The sequence below is a fragment of the Sturnira hondurensis genome, unplaced genomic scaffold, assembly GCF_014824575.4.
Source record: "Sturnira hondurensis isolate 20B ecotype Veracruz unplaced genomic scaffold, ASM1482457v3 Scaffold0022201, whole genome shotgun sequence".
Lineage (NCBI taxonomy): Eukaryota > Metazoa > Chordata > Mammalia > Chiroptera > Phyllostomidae > Sturnira > Sturnira hondurensis.
Window position 1 is genome coordinate 263,170 of NW_028094832.1, and position 21,538 is coordinate 284,707.

At 38.1% G+C, this 21,538-nt stretch overlaps 1 protein-coding gene across 3 annotated transcripts in view; it reads left to right on the plus strand.

Annotated features, from left to right (window-relative positions):
- Positions 1 to 21,538, plus strand: part of KATNA1 (katanin catalytic subunit A1) — a 31,334-nt gene that overhangs the window by 3,780 nt on the left and 6,016 nt on the right. For 2 of the 3 annotated variants that reach the window (XM_037034710.1, XM_037034711.1), the window contains exons 3-8: positions 4,945 to 5,119; positions 6,788 to 6,945; positions 9,163 to 9,346; positions 16,786 to 16,907; positions 18,501 to 18,606; positions 19,457 to 19,615. In XM_037034710.1, coding sequence (XP_036890605.1) covers positions 4,958 to 5,119; positions 6,788 to 6,945; positions 9,163 to 9,346; positions 16,786 to 16,907; positions 18,501 to 18,606; positions 19,457 to 19,615 — 891 coding nt within the window. In that variant the 5' untranslated portion in view covers positions 4,945 to 4,957. Of the gene's footprint in view, positions 1 to 600; positions 624 to 4,944; positions 5,120 to 6,787; positions 6,946 to 9,162; positions 9,347 to 16,785; positions 16,908 to 18,500; positions 18,607 to 19,456; positions 19,616 to 21,538 lie in introns of those variants that run through there. The other variant, XM_037034712.1, reaches the window with a different exon arrangement.

Consider the following 21,538-nt stretch of genomic DNA (forward strand, 5'->3'; position numbering starts at 1 on the left):
TAATTTAGACCTTTTTTTTTTTTTTGAAGAGGGGAAAGGTAAGAAAGATCAGGAGAAAGTCTATTAAGGAGAAGAGGGAGAGAGAGAAAAGGCACAAGAGGCCTGATGTCCAAGCTCATGCAGAGCTGCTGTGCACTGTGCAGCTGGCCGCGCTGTCCTCTTCTAACTCTGCTGCCCAGACTAATGTCACCGCAGGGCATGTGTACTTTCAGGGTCGAGGCAGCCACACAGCTCTGATAGGGATGATTTGGGGATCAAGGAACGTGAGTGCTGAGGGTTAGGAGCTGGACAAAGGTACGAAATCTTAGTGGTTAAGACAAAAACTTGGCAGTATGCATTCATTGAAAAATTGAGTATCGGCCCTGGCTGGTGTGGCTCAGTGGATTCAGTGCCAGCTGGCAAACCAAAGGGTTGATGGTTCAATCCCCAGTCAGGGCAATTTCCTGGGTTGCAGGCCAGGCCCCCAGTAGGGGGTGCTCAAGAGGCAACCACACATTGATGTTTTCCTCTTTTTTTCCCCTCCCCCTCTCCCTAAAAGTAAATGATTAAAATCTAAAAGAAAAGAAGAAGGATCGACTATCTGCTGTGTGCCAGGCATGGTTCTGGGTGCTAAAGACTTGTCAGTAAGTGCCCTGGCTGGTGTAGCTCAGTGGATTGAGCGCGGGCCTACGAACCACATAGTCGCGGTTCGATTCCCAGTCAGGGCACATGCCTGGGCTGCAGGCTAGTTCCCAGCGGGGGACTCCCAAGAGGCAACCATACATTAATATTTCTCTCCCTCTCTCCTTCCCTTCCCCTCTAAAGATACATAAATAAATCTTAAAAAAAAGACTTATCAGTAAGTGACAGAGAGCCATAATCCTTAGTCATGGAGCTTTTATTATGATAGAATATTATCAAAGCAACTCCAGAGAGTTATTGTTTAGGCTGTGTGATTTTTTTCTTTTTCTTTTGATTTGAGATACCCAGTTGTGAGTTACTTGTATACTTCATTTTATAGCTGCATTGCTTTATAGCAAATTACACTAAAACTTAGTGATGTCAAACAGCAAACATTTATTGCTTGGTTTCTTTGGTTGTCCTCTGGGCCTGGCTTAGCTGGGTACTTGTGAGATAGGGTCCTTCATAGCCTGTAATCAGGGAAAAGGCTGCAGTCATCTCAAGGCTCCGCTGAGGGAAGATCTGCTTCCAGGCTTTGAAGTCCTGTTTCCATGTCTCTGGTTCTGTTTTGTTCATTAGTTTATTTTGTCCATTAGGTTCCTCTTATAGGTGAGGTCATATGGTATTTGTCTTTCACCAACTGGCTTATTTCACTCAGCGTAATAGTCTCTGGTTCCATGCACGCTGTTGCAAAGGAGTTCTTTCTTTCTGCTGCATAGTATTCCATTGTTTAAATGTACCACAGTTTTTCAATCTGTTCATTTACTGATGGGTACTTAAGCTGTTTCCAACACTTGGCTGTTATAAATAGCATTGCCATAAACATCGCAGTGCATAGGTGTTTTTGATTTGGTGTTTCAGGATTCTTAGGGTATGTTCTCAGCGGTGGAATTGCTGGGTCATAAAGCAGATCCGTCTTTAATTTTTTGAGGAAATTCCATACTGTTTTCCACAGCGGCTGCACCAGTCTGCATTCCCACCAACAGTGCATTAGGGTTCCCTTTTCTCCACGTCCTCACCAGCACTTGTTGTTTGTTGATTTATTAGTGATACCCATTCTGACAAGTGTGAGTTGATATCTCATTGTGTTTTTAATTTTCATCTCTTTGATGGCCAATGATGTTGAGCATTTTTTCATGTGTCTATGCACCATCTGTATGACCTCCTTGGAGAGGTGTCTGTTCACGTCCTCTGCCCATTTTTTGGTTGGATTGTTTGTCTACCTGGTGTTGAGTCATGTATGTTATTTATATATTTTGGAGATTAAACTCTTGTCCCATGTGTCATTGGCAAATGTATATTCCCATACAGTCAGTTCTCTTTTCATTTTGATGATGGTTTCTTTGGCCGTGCAGAAGCTTTTTAATTTGATATAGTCCCATTTGTTTATTTTTTCCTTTATTTCCCTTGCCGTAGGAGATATAATATTGTAAAAAATATTGCTACATGGGATGTCTGAAATTTTACTGCCTATGTTTTCCTCTAGGACTTTTATGGTATCTTGACTTGTATTCAAGTCTTTTATCCAATTTGGGTTTATTCTGGTGTATGGTATAAGTTGGTGGTCTAGTTTCATTATTTTTGCATGTACTAGTTCAGTTCTCCCAACACCATTTATTGAAGAGGCTGTTTTTACTCCATTGTATGTTCATACTCCCTTTGTCAAATATTAATTGACCCTAGAGACATGGGTTTATTCATCCATCTCACTTTATTCTCTATCCTAAGGACCATAGCAACTGCTTTCTTCTGCTCTAATACAGCATTGCTGATTTTTAGCCCTTCCATCCACCAACATTTCCTATTAATCTTGCTTCCTATACTCCTCTGATTCTGGGCTCTATGGATATGATTACCTTCTCCTGTCTATTTGATAGAACATCTCTTCGGTCCTATACCTAATACATGGTGAGTCTGATTGATATTCCTGGTTGGTCTGCTGTTGTCCTCTTTATCCTGTCGATTAGCTAAACCTTCTACATTAAGTTAAACCCAGGAAATTTGCTTGGCATGTTTTTTTGCAGAAAACCTCATCCCAGAGTAAAGAAATTTTTTTTAATTTATTTAATTATTATTATTATTTTTTAAAGATTTTATTTATTTATCTTTAGAGGGGAAGGGAAGGAGAGAGGGAGAGAAACATCAATGTATGGTTGCCTTTTGTGCATCCCCTGCTGGGAGTTGGCCTGCAGGGACCCAGGCATGTGCCCTGACTGAGAATAATTATTCTTCAAATACAGTTTTCTGTCTTTTACTCCCATCCCAGCTCACCCCGCCAGTGCTCCCCACCTCCCGCCCATTTCCACCCCCTCCCATTTCCACCCCCCTTAGTTGTTGTCTTTGTGTCCTTTATACTAGTTCTTGTAAATCCTTCCCCTTTTCCCCTGAGATTCCTTCCCCTCTCTTCTGTGGTCACTGTCCACCTGTTCTCTGTTTTAGTGTTTTTGGTTATATTTTGCTTGCTTGTTTGTTTTGTTGTTTAGCTTCCTGTTAAAGGTGAGATCATATGGTATTTGTCTTTTACTACTTGGCTTATTTCACTCAGCATTTATAATGCTTTGTAGTTCCATCCATGCTGTTGCAAAAGGTAGGAGCTCCTTCTTTCTTTTTGCTGCATAGAATTCCATTGTGTATATGTATCATAGTTTTGGGGTTCATTCATTTACTGATGGGCACCTAGGTTGCTTCCAACTCTTGTGCTGCTATAAACATTGGGGTGCATAGGTCTTTTGGATTGGTATTTCAGGGTTCTTAGGATATAATCCTAAAGAATTTAAATATACAACTTGCAAGAGCCATCGCCGTCTCTGTTAGACTTAAGTTCTGTTGCATCATTTTCCCTTAACCGTAGGTGGTGTGGGGGAGGAAGGTATCAGGAGGCACCATTTTAGGAAATGCCTCTGGCAAGATCAGATAAGCTAGGTAGAGAGGTCCCCATTTAGAAATGATCTCTGTTCAGCCATGAGACACATCTGTTTAAATATCCCACAGACACACAAAAGGAGTAAAAAAATAATGATTTTCTTCATCTGTCTGCTAAGCTTTCCTGTCATCTTTTGTGATTCTTTCATTTTTTAGTTCCCGTGCTTGAAACTTCATTCATTTTTACGATCACACAAATTCATAAGTATTCTAGGCAGTTCTTTCACCACATTTCAAATTTCTTTTTATTTCCAAAGCCACAGCCCTTATCTAAATCATTGTCCCCTCAAAAGCACTCAGAGCCTCCTGACTTTGAAGTGTACAGTGTTGTGTACAGTTAGTAAATGATCATCATCAACATCAACAAAGCTGACATTTATCAAATGCCTATTTCTGATGATTTATATTCACATCCTACTAAGTATAAAGATTACTTAGTTCTCTTTTATCAAAAGTATTAAGGATGATAAATGTAGTACTTATTGAAGACCTATTCTTAGCCAAATAGTATGTTAGGTACTTGAAATAGTCATTTATTCCTTATATTGCAACTCTTAAAAGTAGTTACTATTTTAGTTCTACAAATTTAAAAACCAAATCTTAGAAAATTAATGGACTTGGCCAAAGTGACAGAATTATACTTCAAACCAAGATTTTTCTAACTTCAAAATGCACATGCTTCCTGCTATTCGCAATGCCTTCCAGTTCTCCAGATATTCAATAAGACTTATGGCCATACACTGAGCATATAATTTCACACTTCAAATTTTTTTAAAAAAGATTTTATTTACTTTTAGAGAGAGGAGAAGGGAGGGAGAAAGAAGGAGAGAAATATCAATCGGTTGTCTCTTGCATGCCCACAAGTGGGGATCTAGCCCACAACCCAGGCATGTGCCCTGACTGGGAATCGAACTGGCTAGCAGACTGTTGCTCCATCCATTGACTCACACCAGCCAGGCCAGTCTCACACCTTTTAGACACAAATCCTACTCTCAGATAATTTAGTAAAGATAAGACATATATCAGTAACTAAGTGCCTTGAGATAGAAGGCCCCAGTAAACTGCCGGGGGACTTTTGAATTTATTTTGAACTGGGAAGTTCAGAGGTAGACATACTGGGATAACTGCCGCCGGAGCTGGGCCTTGACATATTAGTAGGGTTTGGCTTTGGGAACTAAGAAATGTATTTGAAGGAATTGAAATAGCACGAGCGAATATATAGAGATGAAAAGTGCAATGTGTGTGTGCTTGTGGGCTTATGTATGGAGGGAGCCCTAGAAAATACAATTTTAAAAAACTCTGTAGTACTTATTTTTAAGAGACATGCCATATGAAATGTTTCTTTTTCTTTCTTTTTTTTAGCTTACAGTTTAGCATGAGTCTTCTTATGATTAATGAGAATGTAAAATTGGCTCGTGAATATGCGTTGCTGGGAAACTATGACTCGGCGATGGTCTATTATCAGGGAGTCCTTGACCAAATGAACAAGTATCTGTACTCAGTGAAAGATACGTACCTCCAGCAGAAATGGCAACAGGTGAGAAGCATGAGCTATGTATTTTTAAGTTGTTTAAGTACTCAGAAGATTTCAGTAGATTATCACAGTTTTTTTCAGTTATATATTGAGAGTGTTATCACTTTTTTAATGGATTTGTATATAATGTTACTTGAAACTTGATTTATTGTATTAGTAATAGTCTATTCACCATCATCAGTATTGTAAATTCTGTTCAGTTATTCTAATTGTTGGAATCTAATAGATTTTTTTTAAGTAATTGTTTTCAGTTTTTTGCTAGATCACATTTTTTATCTGGTGGAATTAGAGTTGACTTTACTAAGCCGTTTTTGAAAGTATAGATGACATCTGAATTTCATGGGAACCATATTTTCTGTAGAACATTATAAAGCAGACCATATTCGAATCCCATCTGAGGAACTTTAGTTACTGAGGACCAATAGGAATTATAGGTGGGAACTGTAGTAGAACTTACAGGTCCAATTTGAGGTGGCATTTATAACAAGGTTCAATTAGATCACAGAGGAAAAAAATATTACAGAAATTAAGTCTTTTGAGCTGATTTTCTAGGTAGAATATTATCTCTCAGATTCTACTGAACTGTTTTTTTTATAATATTCCATATTTGTCCTTAATTTCTTTGAGAGAAAATATCCTACCTCTTTAAATTTAACCTCTTTCCCTAAATTTGCCTCTGCATATCTTTGATATTCCTGAAAGGGGAAAATATTTCATTTCATAAGGAGTCTTATTTGTCATTGAAAGACTTTTAAGACCTTTTATTCTTAGACTAATAACTCTTACTTAAAAAGTCTAAGCTTTTTGGTAAAGATACTTAGGTCATTTAGTTTTTTTCTTTTTAAAAATTTATTTATTGCTTTTAGAGAACAAGGAAAGAAGAGAGAAGGAGAAACACCTGTTTGTTGTTCCACCTGTTTATGTTGTTCCACCTATTTCTAATATTATGCATTCTTTGGTGGATTGTTGTATGTGCCTGACCAAGTGTTGAACCTTGGCTTATCAGGGCAACTCTCTAACCAACTGAGCAACCCAGCCAGGGTCTTAAGTCATTTAGTTTTAAGACAAAACATTACCAAAGGCATTTCAGTATTTCCTGTGTGTGTGCGTGTGTGTGTGTGTGTAGTTTTCAAATTGAGTCAAGATTGCATTTTAAAAATACCTTGGTTGTATGTGAATCAAACCATTTGTCTTCTGAAGCCATATTTTCAAATTGCAATCCACTAATGAGTTATGAAAGTCGTGGATTCTGATCTGCATTTAAAAAGTCAAATAGGAAAATAGCATTAAAAAACCATCGAAGTGCAACTTGCAAATGTATTGTTTTTATCAAACTTTGAAGTTGCAGCTACCATTTCAGTTGGTTATGCAATTTGAATAAGAATCATGAGTAAGTAGCCATTGATCATGGTTACTTACTCATTCAATTAAATCATTAAATCATGGTTTAATTAGCCAGAATATTTAATTCATTTTATCAGAGTTAATTGTATAATTGAAAACAAAGAAATAATGAACCATTATTAAAATTTAAACACAGTACCTTGGTGTGATTTATTAGATATCTGATGCCAAAATGGTTCTAAGATCTAAAAAATGGCCGTAACTTAATCTTGGTAGTAGTTTATTAGTTATAAGAACTTAAAGAATTATATTCCCCTTTGAAACCAGGTTTGGCAGGAAATAAATGTGGAAGCAAAACATGTTAAAGATATCATGAAAACACTAGAGAGCTTTAAATTAGACAGCACTCCACTGAAAGCTGCACAGCATGAGCTTCCAGCTTCTGAAGGAGAAGTCTGGTCCTTGCCTGTACCTGTCGAACGAAGGTAAGTGGAGAGCTTTTGAGGAACAGGCCGGCGGCACAGGAGCTGGTCGCGTTGGTTCCGTCTAGGAGAGGAGCTGGGTGGCTGAGACGGGGATGCGAGAGGGTTTGTTACTGAGTGGCTTTTATAACTCTTAATTGTGTATTGTGTGACTGTGAACCATTTCAACAAATTAAACTTCGGTGGAAATAAGCCAAAATATGCTTTCATGAGGTGAGTTTAAGTACCAGAGATACCATTATTTTGGGGAAATCATGTAACCTTTCTAGGCCTCAGATTTTTCTAATGTAAAGTGGAGGAGTAAGATGAAAACTGGTTCTCAAAGACGCTATTGCAGAATACTGCTCTTCAGCAAGCTGTACTGCTGCTAAGTTGAAAAATGGGCTTTTTAATTCATAGAAATCAAGAAAAGATAAAATGTTCTCAATTTTAGGTTTTTCTTGTATTTTTTTCCTATCTTCCTATTACATGGTGCCAGAAAATAAAGTTAGTGAAAGTGATATTTATTGAAATGCTGTGAAGAGTCTATCATGCTTAGTTTCACTGCATATTTTTAAAATGACAGGTGTGCTGGTGGATGCCACTTACCCAGTTCACTCACACAATTGATTTCCTATTTTGTATTATGGGTTTAAATATATGAATGTGTCATAGCATTCTACAAAGAGCATTTATGACTTGCAGGTTTTTTTGTCCCCTTACCAATTTGAGAACCTTCTGTTAAGACCTTGCTCTTAAGTGTTTTTGAGTTTGACATTCTATCATTGTGAGTACTCCAAGTGTTCTTAGCACTATCACAGACTGTACATGTAATTTATTTCTTACACTTACTTTGGAAGTAAGCCTTCCAAATAAGTTATATTTCCCTGTATTTCCGATATGATAGGTGAGGTACAGTGAGGTTATCTAAGTTTTCTCCATCATTGCAAAACCGATAACTGGTGGAGCTTGGATATTTGACTACAAAGCTGTCATTCTCTGTCTTACCAGTCACTCTCAGACTCTAGCACACATAGAGATCTCTTGGGGACACTCATTAAAACTCTGGATTCTGGGGTTTCACTCTCAGAGAATCTGATACAATAGGTATGAGGTAGAGCCTGAGAATTGGCAGGTGATTCTGATACAGGTGGTCTGCGCATCACACTTCAAGGAGTTACCTTACCAAAGTGTTCCCTTTCCAGCCTAAGACCAGCTAGTGGTATTGATTATTTCTTAGTCATTTTTCTTTCTCCATCTCCAGATAGAAGTACTAATATTTTGTTACTATATTTCTAATATTTACTGAATTTCCCCTCCCCCACTCATAAGCACTTTTATAAAATACTTTGTTGTATTTTAAAATTCATGAAAAACAAATAAGTACATATATAAGCTCATTAAAGAAAAGTAGAAAAGTTCATAAAAATAGAAAGGAAATTTTACAGTCCTTCTAGTGCATCTGCTGTTCTCCTATGCATTGTTTGTTTCCATGGTCGTCAGCTCTTGTGTCTCCAGGCCCAGTGTATTTTGTCTTCACAAGGCCATCACCATAGCAGCACGTCTGTTTTATACCTTCCAGTACACTTGCCCCTCTTCTTTCTTAACTGTGCTTGAGGTGTTTGAGGATAGGACTCCTCTTCCTTTGTTACTGCTTATTTCATGGCCCCAACGAAGTCTAGGAGCACAGTGTGAACCTAAAAACTATTTGAGAGGGCTGAGTCCTGCCACAAAAGTAAGAATGAAATAGCTAGTGCTTATATCTGTTTTATAGTGGGAAAATGGTTAAATTTTGTGAATTGAAACATGAGAACTGGTACCAGATTGCATATATGCTAGTAGATAAGTGGGACTTCTTCATGTGCACTGTATTCTGCTTAATACTCTCTTGTCTGATAATTGCTCTGTTTTCAGTTTCCAAGAATCAGAGTAATTTCTCAATTCCTTCTGGGTGTACCACTGCTAATTTCCTTTCAAAGGAAAAGTAACAATCAGTTGCCTTTCATTATGTCTACCATATAACCATACTGCATTTCATTCCTTTCTTAAGTCATCACACACAGCTTTGTCAAATTAAATGTTAGATCTTAGGTTTCAGTGACCTTAAGTTTATTTATTTCTTTCTTGGGTTATTGCCTTGGCTTCTTTAGTTCATAATCTCTTAGACACTACTTGTGTTCATCTATATTTGGACCAACTCCAGGAGTTGGTTATGGTTTTAATGATGTTGTGTTTGATTAGACCCTCACCAGGTCCTAGAAAACGCCAGTCTTCTCAAAACAGTGACCCTAAACCACACAGTAACCGTCCCAGTACAGCCGCCGTCAGAGTTCACCGTCCGTCTGCACACAACCTTCACAATGACAGAGGGAAAGGCGTTCGATGTCGGGAAAAGAAAGAGCAGAATAAAGGAAGAGAGGACAAGGTGAGTGTGCTGACTTTCATGAGTGAAAATGTTATTTATTAACTTAAAAAATGAAGACTGTAGATTTTAATCATTTTTAATCACTAAAACTGCCATACTGTAATAAAACCTTAGTCAAACTCACGTAGGCTGGGGTTTTTCCCACTCACTGTTCACCTAGTATTTTTGGTTGGTTTTTGTAACTTTATATTTTGATATAATTTTAGACTTGCAGTCAGTTGCAGGAATGACGTAAATGACTTACATTTATTCTTTACTCATTTTTTAGTAATTATTAATATTCTACCCCTTTGGCTTTATCATTTACTCCCTGTATACCTTGTTTATTTCCTGAGGCACTGAGAGTGAGATGTAGATATTATGGCCTTTTAACCTTAAATACTTTAGAGAGTATGTCCTAAGCACTAGGACATTCTTTTACTTAAACTCAATGCCATTATCAAAAGCTGTAAATTTTCCATTGCTACAGTGCTGTTCTCTAACCCACAGAACTTAATAAAATTTAGGCAGTTATGTAACGTCAATCATAGCTTTTTCTGCCTCATGCTAGGATCGAATATAGAATCATACACTGCATTTAGTTCTCATGTTTCTTTAATCTGTTTTAATGTGAACGTTTTCTCAGCATTTGTCTTTTTTGGCCTGACATTTTTAAAGAGTACTGGCCAGTTATTTTGTAGAATGTCTCTCAGTTTGGGTTTGTTTGAGATTTCCTTGTGACTAGCTCAAGGTTATGCAATTTTGGCAGGAATGCCCAAGAAGTGAAGTTTTCATCTTCTCAGCGTATCATATAAAGAGGCCCAGGATGTTTATTTGTCCTGTTACTCCTGATAAATTGGATCACTTGCTAGGTGGTGTCTGCCAGATCTCTCCATTTCAAAGTTCCTTTTGTCCCCTTTATAATAATTTGTGGAGAAATACTTTGAGATTATGCAAATATTCTATTTCTTATTAAAATTTCATCTACTTGTTCTAATATCCAGTGATCCTTGCCTCAATCAGTTATTCCTGTGATGATTGCAAAATCATGGTTTTCTAATGCCATTATTTCTTCTATATTAATTAACTGGTACTTCACTGTGAGGAAAAACTTTGTTCTTCTTACCCTTTATTCCATTATATCATGGACTCGTGGATTCTTATTGTATTCAGTGAATTATAATGTTACTATCATTATTCAATGCTTAAATTATCTAAGATTTGAGGAGCGGGAAATCCTTGAAGCTGGGTCCTATGTCCTTTTGGCGTGTATTCATTGTTCTCTAAGCACTTCCTCATTTCCTGACACAATAGGATGCTCCAGGCTCATCTTGTATGTCCTCCACAGTTTCTGTTGGTGAAGAATGGGATTTAGAAACCAAGATTTAAGTGTCAATTAATTTTTTTTGAGGGCTTATACTGTCTTGTAGTAAGAAGCATATGGGAATCTCAGAGCTTAGTTTCTGTTCTCTCTATTTCCACCTTCCTTGTCCAAGGTATGTATCTGTTAACTGTGATACAGTAAAGTACAGGGTAACTTTTTGGCCAGGTGGGCCCGAAGGACCCTTCCACACTGCTTGGGCAAAGTGAATACTTGTGTATAGCAAAATATAAAGCTCCCAGTACTGCCCTTCCACTCCTTTCAAAACCTCACATCAGCTTCTACTTCATTCTTTCTCCTAGATTGACAATCTAACTTTGTAGTTCTGCATGAGAACCTCATCCAGTACCCAGCAAAGGCATACTTGCTTTCAACACAGCCTTCCTTGTTGATAAAGATACAGATGTTCATTTAGCTCCTGATTTTGTGCCCTCTGCCTTATTCCCCCTCCGTTTTTGGAGGTCATATGTTCTTGTACATCCGGGCAGTTTCCTTAGGTCCCTTTTGCTAGATAGTTCTGCAACCCTGCATCCTTGCACTTTCAGCAGTACCAGTCCGTTTTAGTTCCTGAAACAAGGAAGGATGTGAGGAAGGTGGCTGATGAATCAGGTCTCATNTTCATTTAGCTCCTGATTTTGTGCCCTCTGCCTTATTCCCCCTCCGTTTTTGGAGGTCAGATGTTCTTGTACATCCGGGCAGTTTCCTTACGTCCCTTTTGCTAGATAGTTCTGCAACCCTGCATCCTTGCACTTTCAGCAGTACCAGTCCGTTTTAGTTCCTGAAACAAGGAAGGATGTGAGGAAGGTGGCTGATGAATCAGGTCTCATGGAATATTATCAGTACCCAAGTTTCCCTGGCCTTTCCTCTAGGGGGTGGATTATAAGCCTTAAAACCGTCTGGTCTGTAGGGCTCAGCTCCATGTCTTATACCTTTTTCATTTTGTCAGGTTGACCAAAAAATCTGGTTATTTGTATCCATAAAATAAAAGACACATTTTTCATTTTTACCAGTAACTTTATTGGTTTGGGTATTTTGAGTGTGTTGGCTATCTCCCACATGGTATAATGTTAATCTCAGTTAATGTCTTTTTTTTTTAAATCATTGTTCGAATACAGTTGTCTGCATTTTCCCCCCACTATATCCCCACCTCTGCTGATCCCACCTCCCTTTGGTTTCATCCATGTGTCCTTTATAGTTGTTCCTTAGTTAATTTCTTGATTTGATTGCTCTTAACTTCAATTGGTCCACCCAACCGTGGAGCATTGTCCAGCGAGAAATCTCCAGCACAAAACTTTGCAAACCACTTTCGACATGTTCCATCAGTCACAGCACTTTATCCATACACTGCACAAATCTTTTTTTGGCATTTCAGTTGTGTTTTTACCTTTTATGAAATAGTAAAGCATAATATGCTAAAAATATTGCATATTTTCCTTCATTTAAACATTAAAACGGGTAACAAAAATTCACCAAGTTTGATAAGTGTTTTTTAAATGCATGCTGATATGACAGCCATCACAATACAATCTAACAAAATTGTTTCTAATGAAGTAAAAGACAACTAAATGCTACTAGAGACATCTTATGGGAAAAAAACAAACTTTTTGGCCAACCCGATGTATCTATGCTCTTATATCCTGAGAAATGCTGTATAGATCCTGAAGTAGTATAATCAAGAAATCAGTTGTCCAAGAGGAATTAATACTGCATATTAAGACAGGAGAATATAATCTCACAAATACAGCATGGTGATTGTGTGTATGAGCATTGGACTCCGGTGACCCATGCTGAAGCACCAGCTCTGCTGTTTCTTTTTGATGTCCTGTTCTTAACTCTCTGCCTAGTCCTACCTCCTCCAAGTTTTCTATTTTTTTTCTAAAAGTTTACATTTTACATGAAAGTCCATGATCAATTTTGAGCTAATACTTGTTTATTATGTAAGACTTAGGTCAAGGTTCATTTTTTAAAAGGTTTTATTTATTTATTTTTAGAAAGACAAGAAGGGAAGGAGAAAAAGAGGGAGCGAAATATCAGTGTGTGGTTACCTCTTGCACGTCCCCAACTGGGGACCTGGCCCATAACCCAGGCATGTGCCCTGACTGGGAATCAAACCAGTGACCTTTGGATTCACAGATCGCACTCAGGGTTCTTTTTTTTGCATATATATGTTCAATTGCTTCTGCATCATTTGTTGAAAAGGCATTTTTTTTCCTCCATTGAATTGCTCTTGTCCCTTTGTCTAAAATAATTGGACATATTTGTATAGGTCTATTTCTGGGCTCTCTATTATGTTTCATTGATATATGTGTCTGTTTTTCTACCAATACCACACAGTTTTGTTTACCATTCTTACATAATAAGTCTTAAAATTGGATAGACCAGCCCTGGCCAGTGTGGCTCCGTTGGTTGGGTATCTTCCTGCAAAGTGAGGGGTCGCTGGTTTGACTCCTGGTCAGGACGTATTCCTGGGTTGCAGATTTGGTCCCTGGTGGGAGCACTGCGGGCAGTGGCTGATCAGTGTTTCTCTCCCTCTCTTTCTCCTTCCCTTCCCCTCTCTCTAGAAATAAATAAAATCTTTTAAAAAACTGGGTAGACTGGAGTCTGAGGATCAGCATTTTAAAATACATATATTTTTCTTTTTATTGTTTTGTTGACTTTATTGGGGTGACATTGGTGATTAAATTGTGTAGGTTTCAGGTGTACAATTCTGTAACACATCATCTGTATATTGTGTTGTATGTTTACCAGCCCAGGTCAAGTCTCTGTCCGTCACTGTTTATTCCCTCTTTGTCACTTCTATCTCTCTCAATGCAGGTCTCCAGTCCAAACCAATTAAATCAGGATTCCTAAGAATGAGATATTTTACCAAGTTTCCCAGATGGTATTGTTATACAACTTGGAGTGAGAATCACTAAATAGATTAAAGAGACATGCAACTAGAGTGAGAAATACCACTTAGAAAGGTGTTATATTAGATGATGTGAAAAATGATGTATGCCTTAAACTAGGTTAGTGACAGTGTGCATGTTGAATATTTATTGGTATATGCCAAGACATTATGGCCTGGGGGATAAAGTAGTGAATAAGTCTCAAAAATCTATCTATGCTGTTTTCAGTTTAAACTCTGTCATCAAAAGAAATAACAACTTGTCCAAAGAAGGGACCTTTCTTACTTAGGAAAGCTTTTGAGTGAGCCATCAATCAACAATTCTGGTTGATAAACAAAGCCACAATACTCAAAGTGGGCTGCCTGCCAGAAGACCGTACCAGAGTTTCTATTTATAATTTAGTTTTACAGTGATCTACTCTTAGTATTTTGTATATATGTTATAATATACATGCATATAATTTACAAATTATTATCTGTATATTGGGAATACAGGCTCAAGTTTTTTTAATGCCAGTATTTCATCAAAAAAGTTGGAGGACCACTACTCCAGAGTCCTTTGAACTTCTCAAAAGAAAAATAATTTGAGTTTATCTGTATTTAAAGCCACATAACACTCAATGTCTAAAACACTGGCAATACAGGAATGTTACATAACAGGGAGTGGATGGTGAAATTATTTAAATTTTAATTTAATTTATTTATCTTGCATCTTAGAGAGAGGGGAAGGGAGGGAGAGAGAGGGAGAGAAACATAAGTGTGAAAGAGGAACATCTACCTGTTTCTTCTTGTACACCTGGGACTGAGCCTGCAACCCAGGCATGTGCCCTGAATTGAGAATCCCACTGCTGTGGGACTGGCACCGCCACCCACCCATGGACACATTGCATTTCCCCACAGTGGAACTCTGTGCCCATCACACAGTCACTCCTTGTAAAGGAGAGCTCTCTTTTCTGTCTACTCACTAGCACTCCAAGTGTGCAAGAGTTTTTCCCACACCGGCAATTTCTGTGGCAACAGCTGGGTGTCCCACAATTTGCCTCAATTTTGACACTTACTTACCTGGAGTTAGCATCAGATTCCACAGGTTAAGGCCTCAGCCCTATAAGACTGCCCCCATGGCAGATGCCAGTTGGGAGTTCTCATTTTCACCTGTGCTCCTGACCAACTGGCATAAAGTGGAGATTATCGTGTCTCTCTCTTTGGGCCCGATGATTCACTAGAACAGGTCACAGAACTCAGGGAAACAGTTTACTTACTAGATTACTGGTTTATTACAAAGGATATAGCTCAGGAACAGCCAGATGGAAGAGATGCAAAGGGCAAGGTGCATGGAAAGGGGCACCGAGCTTCCAGGCCCTCACCTGATTAAGTACCTCTTTTCATTGGATTTTGGGTTTATAATGGTGACAGCTTTTAAAATAACTGGTTATAAATCTAGGGACTTACCCCCTGGTTAATCAGTCCATCTTCAACTTCATTTTCTGCGTCTAAAAGGAGTCTACATTCCTCTTGACCTCCCCGCTGCTTTCTTTCACCTCCTAGTGGCTATCAGTATTTTCACTTAGAGCAAGTTATTCCATCCATGTGTACTTAAAGGGAAATTGTACTAGCTCAGCTAATTCAGTGAACTCCTATTAAAAATGTCAACCTTTGAAATTCTGTAATTTCTCTTTCCTGGCCCATTATAGAATTGTTTTTCCTCTCTGCCTAGCTTAAATATGTTTTGCTTTGTCTGCAGACATTCCCTCAACATTGTATTCTGTGGGAGCAAAGAAAGCAAGAACTAGAAAGTTCCTTCTATTTGTGTCTTCCTGGGCTTACAGTGTACATTTCCAGTAGCGAGAAACAGTGTCTTCTTTCTACCCTCACAGCTGCTAGCACAGAATAGATCCTTGGTAAATATCTGTGAATGAATACTTGGAACTTCATAAATACTTGGAACTTCATAAATGAATACTTGGAACTTCATAAATACTTGGAAGAAAAGATAACCTTCTCTTCTTTTAAATGTTAAACAGTACCTTCCTTGTACCTTTGGTGTTAGTTTTGGATACTGAATAGTCTGTAAATTGTGGGACAGATACTTATTTGGTAATCTAGTGTAAGACTTTGAATATCATAAATACTGGTTAAATCTAGACATTGCTACTGACTTTAGACAGCACCATGATAAATCATAAGTTATGGACAAAAAAATATTACAGAGATGGGGTAACAATCCTGGCACAAGATCAAGTAAATGACTGTTTATACTAATGCAGAGCTTCATAAATTGTTTTGGCTCATAAAATTCATGTGTATCTCAGTAATTTTTTCACAGCACCTCTAGGACAAAAAGAACACCTGTCTATTTATGAAGAAGTTAGGGTTAAGGAACTTTGTTCATATTCTAACAACATCTGTCGGGCCCTACAGAGTTTCTCAGACCTCAGAGTCAGACGTTCTACTCTTACTTCTCTTCTGCATTGGTTTTTCCCATTGTATCTCTTATCACAGCAACTACCAAGAGTCTGACTTCCCAAAGTATGGCATTTCTGAAAGGAATAAAGCAGTCTTCACGTATTGTAGAGACTGAACTACTTTGAGGCAATAGTTCATCCAGTATTCAACAGGTAGTGCCGTGCTTTCCTTAAAAATTTAAAATATGCTTCAATTCCCTGTGAGTTTGCCATTGTGCGCTGGAATATTTTAGTATGTAGTCTGGGATCTGTGGCTCTAATGACTGTCATCAGAGAGGGTAGGAGAGGGTCTCACCTAAGGTCTGAGATGAGTCCCTCTTTTGGAGGGAGGGTGGGAATAGTGAAAAGGAATGTTTTAGGAGCACTGATGTGGACTCATTAGCCTAAGTAATCCGTCTGTCTTCAATCTCATCTTCTCTAAAACTTGAGGTAAGTGTCACACAGGATCACAGTTAATCTCGGTATTAATTTTTTTATTCTCATCAGCCCATACGCATATTTCTATTTTTAACATCTTTGTTGCACTTCTTATGTAAAAGTAAAACTGGAGTATGAAACTCTGATGTATATGTAAAAGGATGACTTATGGTCTTTGATTCTGTCATTATTAGTTCTATTATATTAGCTTTTTAAAAAATATGACTTGAGTCCAATCTTTGTTTCTGATTCACAGAAACAAAATCTAAATTTTGAGTTAATCAAAAGCTCTTGTTTTTTCTTCCTGATGTAGAACAAATCACCTGCCGCAGTTACAGAACCAGAGACAAATAAATTTGATAGTACTGGATATGATAAGGACTTAGTAGAAGCTTTGGAAAGAGATATAATTTCTCAGAATCCGAATGTTCGCTGGTAAGTTATAATGCTTAGGTGCTGTAGATGCTTTTTGGAGTCGAGAATGGAGCAAATGTGGGCATGCACTGAAAATCAGTCCTTGGGGGTACATGCAACGAGTGTATGACATACGGTGAACAACTCCACGTCTGTTCAGGCTGTGCTAATTTTTGGTCAGACTTTTTTTTTAAAAAGATTTTTATTTCTTTATTTTTAGAGAGAGAGGAAAAGAGGGAAAAAGGGAGAGAAACATCAGTGTGTGGTTGTCTCTCACACGCCCCCCAGCTGGGGTCCTGGCCCACAACCCAGGCATGTGCCCTGACTGGGAATTGAACCAGTGACCTTTCGATCTGCAGGACAGTGCCCAACCCACTGAGCCACACCAGCCAGGGCTGTGTTTGAGACTTCTTAATTTAATAAAATAAATAATAATAAAATAACCTCTGTAGAAAATTGATACAGAGTGGGAATGAGATTCGTAGAAATTTTATCTTCTTTGTGAGACATCCTCTAGTGGTGCAGTGGCAGTGATTCCTATGCATGTGTGTTGCTTGTTACCTCTGCATTTATCCAGTACATGCTGCTTTTATTCCTGTCGTTTAGAGCAATGATTCTTGACTTCATTAGCGTTATATCTAATTAAAGAACCATAATTTATCACAATGAGTTATAAAAGTTCCTTTTCCCATGAAGTTAAGTATTTTGTTAAAACCTTATATTATTTTAGGTGTGGTTTGGGGGATAATTTAAATATATTTTTTGCTATTTGATATCTATACGATGTATATTTTCATTTAAGATACTGTGTGTGCAGTAGTGGTGGTAGTGGTGATGGTAATAGTGTGGTTGGAGAAGGCCTCGTAGCAGTCTCTAGGATACTCTTGAACCTTGGCAAATGTGAACAACTTGCCTGATGCAAAACACCCCATTTTATGTCATTTTGCCAACTGGTATCCGGTTCTTTTTCTTAGGAAATGAGACATATCTGCACCTAATGAGGACTTTTTAAAATTGGGCTGATGGGGAAAAGACTGTCAAAATACTCTTTGTTGGATTTGGAAAATGTGCTAATGGTTGCACTTTTTAATTTTAAAAATCTATAAATATTAAGTGATGAGCAAGATACAAAATTATAGACATTCTTTGAGTATAACTATGTAAAAAAAATAACTAATTTATTCTTACCAGGGTTGGGGACAAAGCAGCAGTATTGCAGCCTGCCTCTGCTTTATACGCTTTTTATTCTGTATGTATGGTTGTTTTTTTAATGCGCTCATCATTTTTAAATGGTGGAGTTTATGGAATGAGCATTATTAACACAAGTGGGAATTTGTATTAAATTGGGATGGCATAATAATACTTGAATGGGCCTGTAGACCTATGTATTCATTTGCCAAGCTGAGGATCATCACTGACACACACTGAAAGTACTGAGTGTGCTGTCTGTGTACTGGTTGGCATGGCCTCATTTAGTTCACTAGTGCTTGAGCGGAGGGGGAACCTTAGCACTCAGCAGCATCAAATCGTGGGTTCCCAGTGGCTCTCAAGAATGACTACATAGAGTTAAAAATACAATCTAAGAGGTGACTGATACAATATCTTCTGTTTCAGGGATGATATTGCTGATTTGGTAGAAGCTAAAAAGTTGCTTAAGGAAGCGGTGGTGTTACCAATGTGGATGCCAGAATTCTTTAAGGGCATTAGGAGACCATGGAAAGTAAGTTCATTGATATTATGGGATTGTCGAAGTGAATGGCAAGTACATGGCTGTAGAAAGCCAATATTTATCTGTATTAGAGGAGAGAAAGTAGTAGAGTAGGTAAAGAAAATTGAAACTAAAAAGTATATGCTGTGTTAATCAGAATTTTGCTTAGACCAGAAGCTATTTAAAGGTTCCCAGAATAAGAAATATGATCTTGGAAAGTTGGACATATAGCAGATCTAGAATGAGCTTGTATTTGCAAATGTGAACAACTTGCATAATGCAAAACACCCCATTTTATGTCATTTTGCCAACTGGTATCCGGTTCTTTTTCTTAGGAAATGAGACATATCTGCACCTAATGAGGACTTTTTAAGATTGGGCCGAGGGGGAAAAGACTGTCAAAATACTCTTTGTTGGATTTGGAAAATGTGCTAATGGTTGCGCTTTTTAATTTTCAAAAATCTATAAATATTAAGTGATGAGCAAGATACAAAATTATACACATTCTTTGAGTATAACTATGTAAAAAAATAACTAATTTATTTGAGCAAAAAGACTCAAATAAATATAACTGGGAATATATCCAGATACTAATGATACTCATATTAGGGTATGATACTGTAATATCAGTATTATAATATTGATTATATTTTTTTCTCATCTGAGTTTAAATTTTTAGTGATATTGTTATTATATTTTTGTAATAGATAAGTTTGTGATAAAGTATGCTTCTGTTTACTTTCTATTTATTTGTCTTAATATTGTGTGTAAGGTGGTTGAAAATTGATCTTAGTAGTAGAGTTCTGGTGAATTAGAACAATGGCTGCTAAATCCCTCACTTATGCTGCTGTATTCCTAACAGGGAGTGTTGATGGTTGGCCCACCTGGCACGGGCAAGACTCTCCTCGCCAAAGCAGTAGCTACAGAATGCAAGACAACTTTCTTCAACGTCTCTTCATCAACGCTGACTTCTAAGTACAGAGGAGAGTCTGAAAAGCTTGTTCGTCTTCTGTTTGAAATGGTGAATGTTTGAGACAACTCTCATGATTCTTTACCTCTGAAAGGGGCGAAAGTGAGTTGTAACTATCCAGTGCGTGGAATGGCTATAGGCAGAATGACACTGTTCCCAGAGTACGATGCCAGTGCCCTTGAAGTTAGAGTCTGTTACTCAGATCAGTAACTTGAGTTGCTCTTTGTCCCCTTTCCTCTGGAGGAAAAGCCATCTCTGTTACTTTATGGGCGTGCTTATGTTGTGAGATCTACCTTATTAATCTGCTGTAGGCATTTGAAATTATGTTTTTAAAATCAGTAGGCTTAGTTGTAATATGGTAAATGCAGTATGCTAACAATAATGCAGAAAATCGTAAGTAGTTGTGGAACTTAAAGCACCTCCACTCTGTGAGTTATACCGAGTACCCAAGTTCAGTGATCCAGTCTCTGGCTTACATTCTTTGCTCCTTCCTTTTGTGTTCTTTCACTCCCACTAATCTGAGTATCAATAGCAGAAACATAATCTAACACGTTCTGGTAGAATATTTGGATTGAATTCAATAGACTTTGCTAAGCTTTACTGATTATTTCAGTCTTGCCTCATTTAAGAAATCATGTAGTTATAAGTGTTAGGACATACGCGTATTTGTAGACAGTGACGGGGACTTGCACTCTTAGTGGACAGAACCTTGCACCATGCTGATATGCCAGGTCTTCCTTCCTAGGTTCAGAATAAAACAGAACAAGCAAACAAACAGCCTCACAATTTCAGGTTATTTATTTTCTTATAAAAGTTTCTCCCAGTTTCAATTCCCATTTTACTTCTCCTTTACCTTTGAAAATTCATTAGGCAGGCAGGATGCAAATTCTGACATGTTCTATTAATGGCTTATTAGTAGTCCATACCTCTTACTCTTAGTAGGACTCTAATGAGCCTCTGAGATCATTTTGAAAATTAGTTTTTCCTTTGCTTCAGGGGAAAAAAATTGCATTGTCAGTGTTTCAGAACAACGAGGCCTTATACAAATGTACTGGGTCAGATCCCACCGCTGTCCTTGCCTAGGTGGCAGATTGCTGTCCTGACCCTCCTCGCTTCATCTGTGTGAAGAGGCCGGTCATACAGGGCCTACGTCTGTCGTGCTGAGTGGGTGAAAGGAGCTAGTGCGCGTAATTGCGTAATACAGAGGCTGGAGTGCGAAGGGTCACAGGTACTAGTTAGCTGTCAGTTTTCATGACAGCTGACTCTTTTCTAATTTTCATTTTTTAAAGATTTATTTTATTTATTATTAGAGAGGGATGGGAGGGAGAAAGAGAGGGAGAGGAACATCAGTGTGTGGTTGCCTCTCAAGTGTCTCCCACCAGGAAACTGGTCGGCAACCGAGGCATGTGCCCTGACTGGGAATCGAACTGGCGATGCTTTGGTTCACAGTCTGGCCCTCAATCCACTGAGCCACACCAGCCAAGGCTTTTTATTTTTATTTTTTAAATATATAATCTTTATTATATTTTTTCCATTACCATTTAGTCCCCTTATACCCCTCTTCCCCCAGCAATTGCCATCTAATGTAGGGTTTTATATTTAAGAAAACTGGCCATTTTCTCCTGTGTGGGGAGCCTGTTACAAAGGGCTGATTTACATTACTTTTTATAGTGAGGTTCATCAAGGCCTATCCAGCAGCTAAGTTTTCACTGGCCTTCCTGATATTACCATCGTTAAAATCAACCCTGCCTATCTGAGTGTGCTGCTTTGAGTTGTCCACTTGTGTAATGGTTCGATCACAAACCAGTGCCTGCAGTTTGGAGCTTCCACCTTTGTGACTTTTGACTGGCACTCATGTTTGAAACCAGCTTGATATTCTGTCCATCACAGACTTTCTCAAACCTTTCCTGTCTTGGGTTTGACTGCTTTACAGGTGACTTCACCTGCCTCTGGAGTGCCCACTCTGCACCGCAC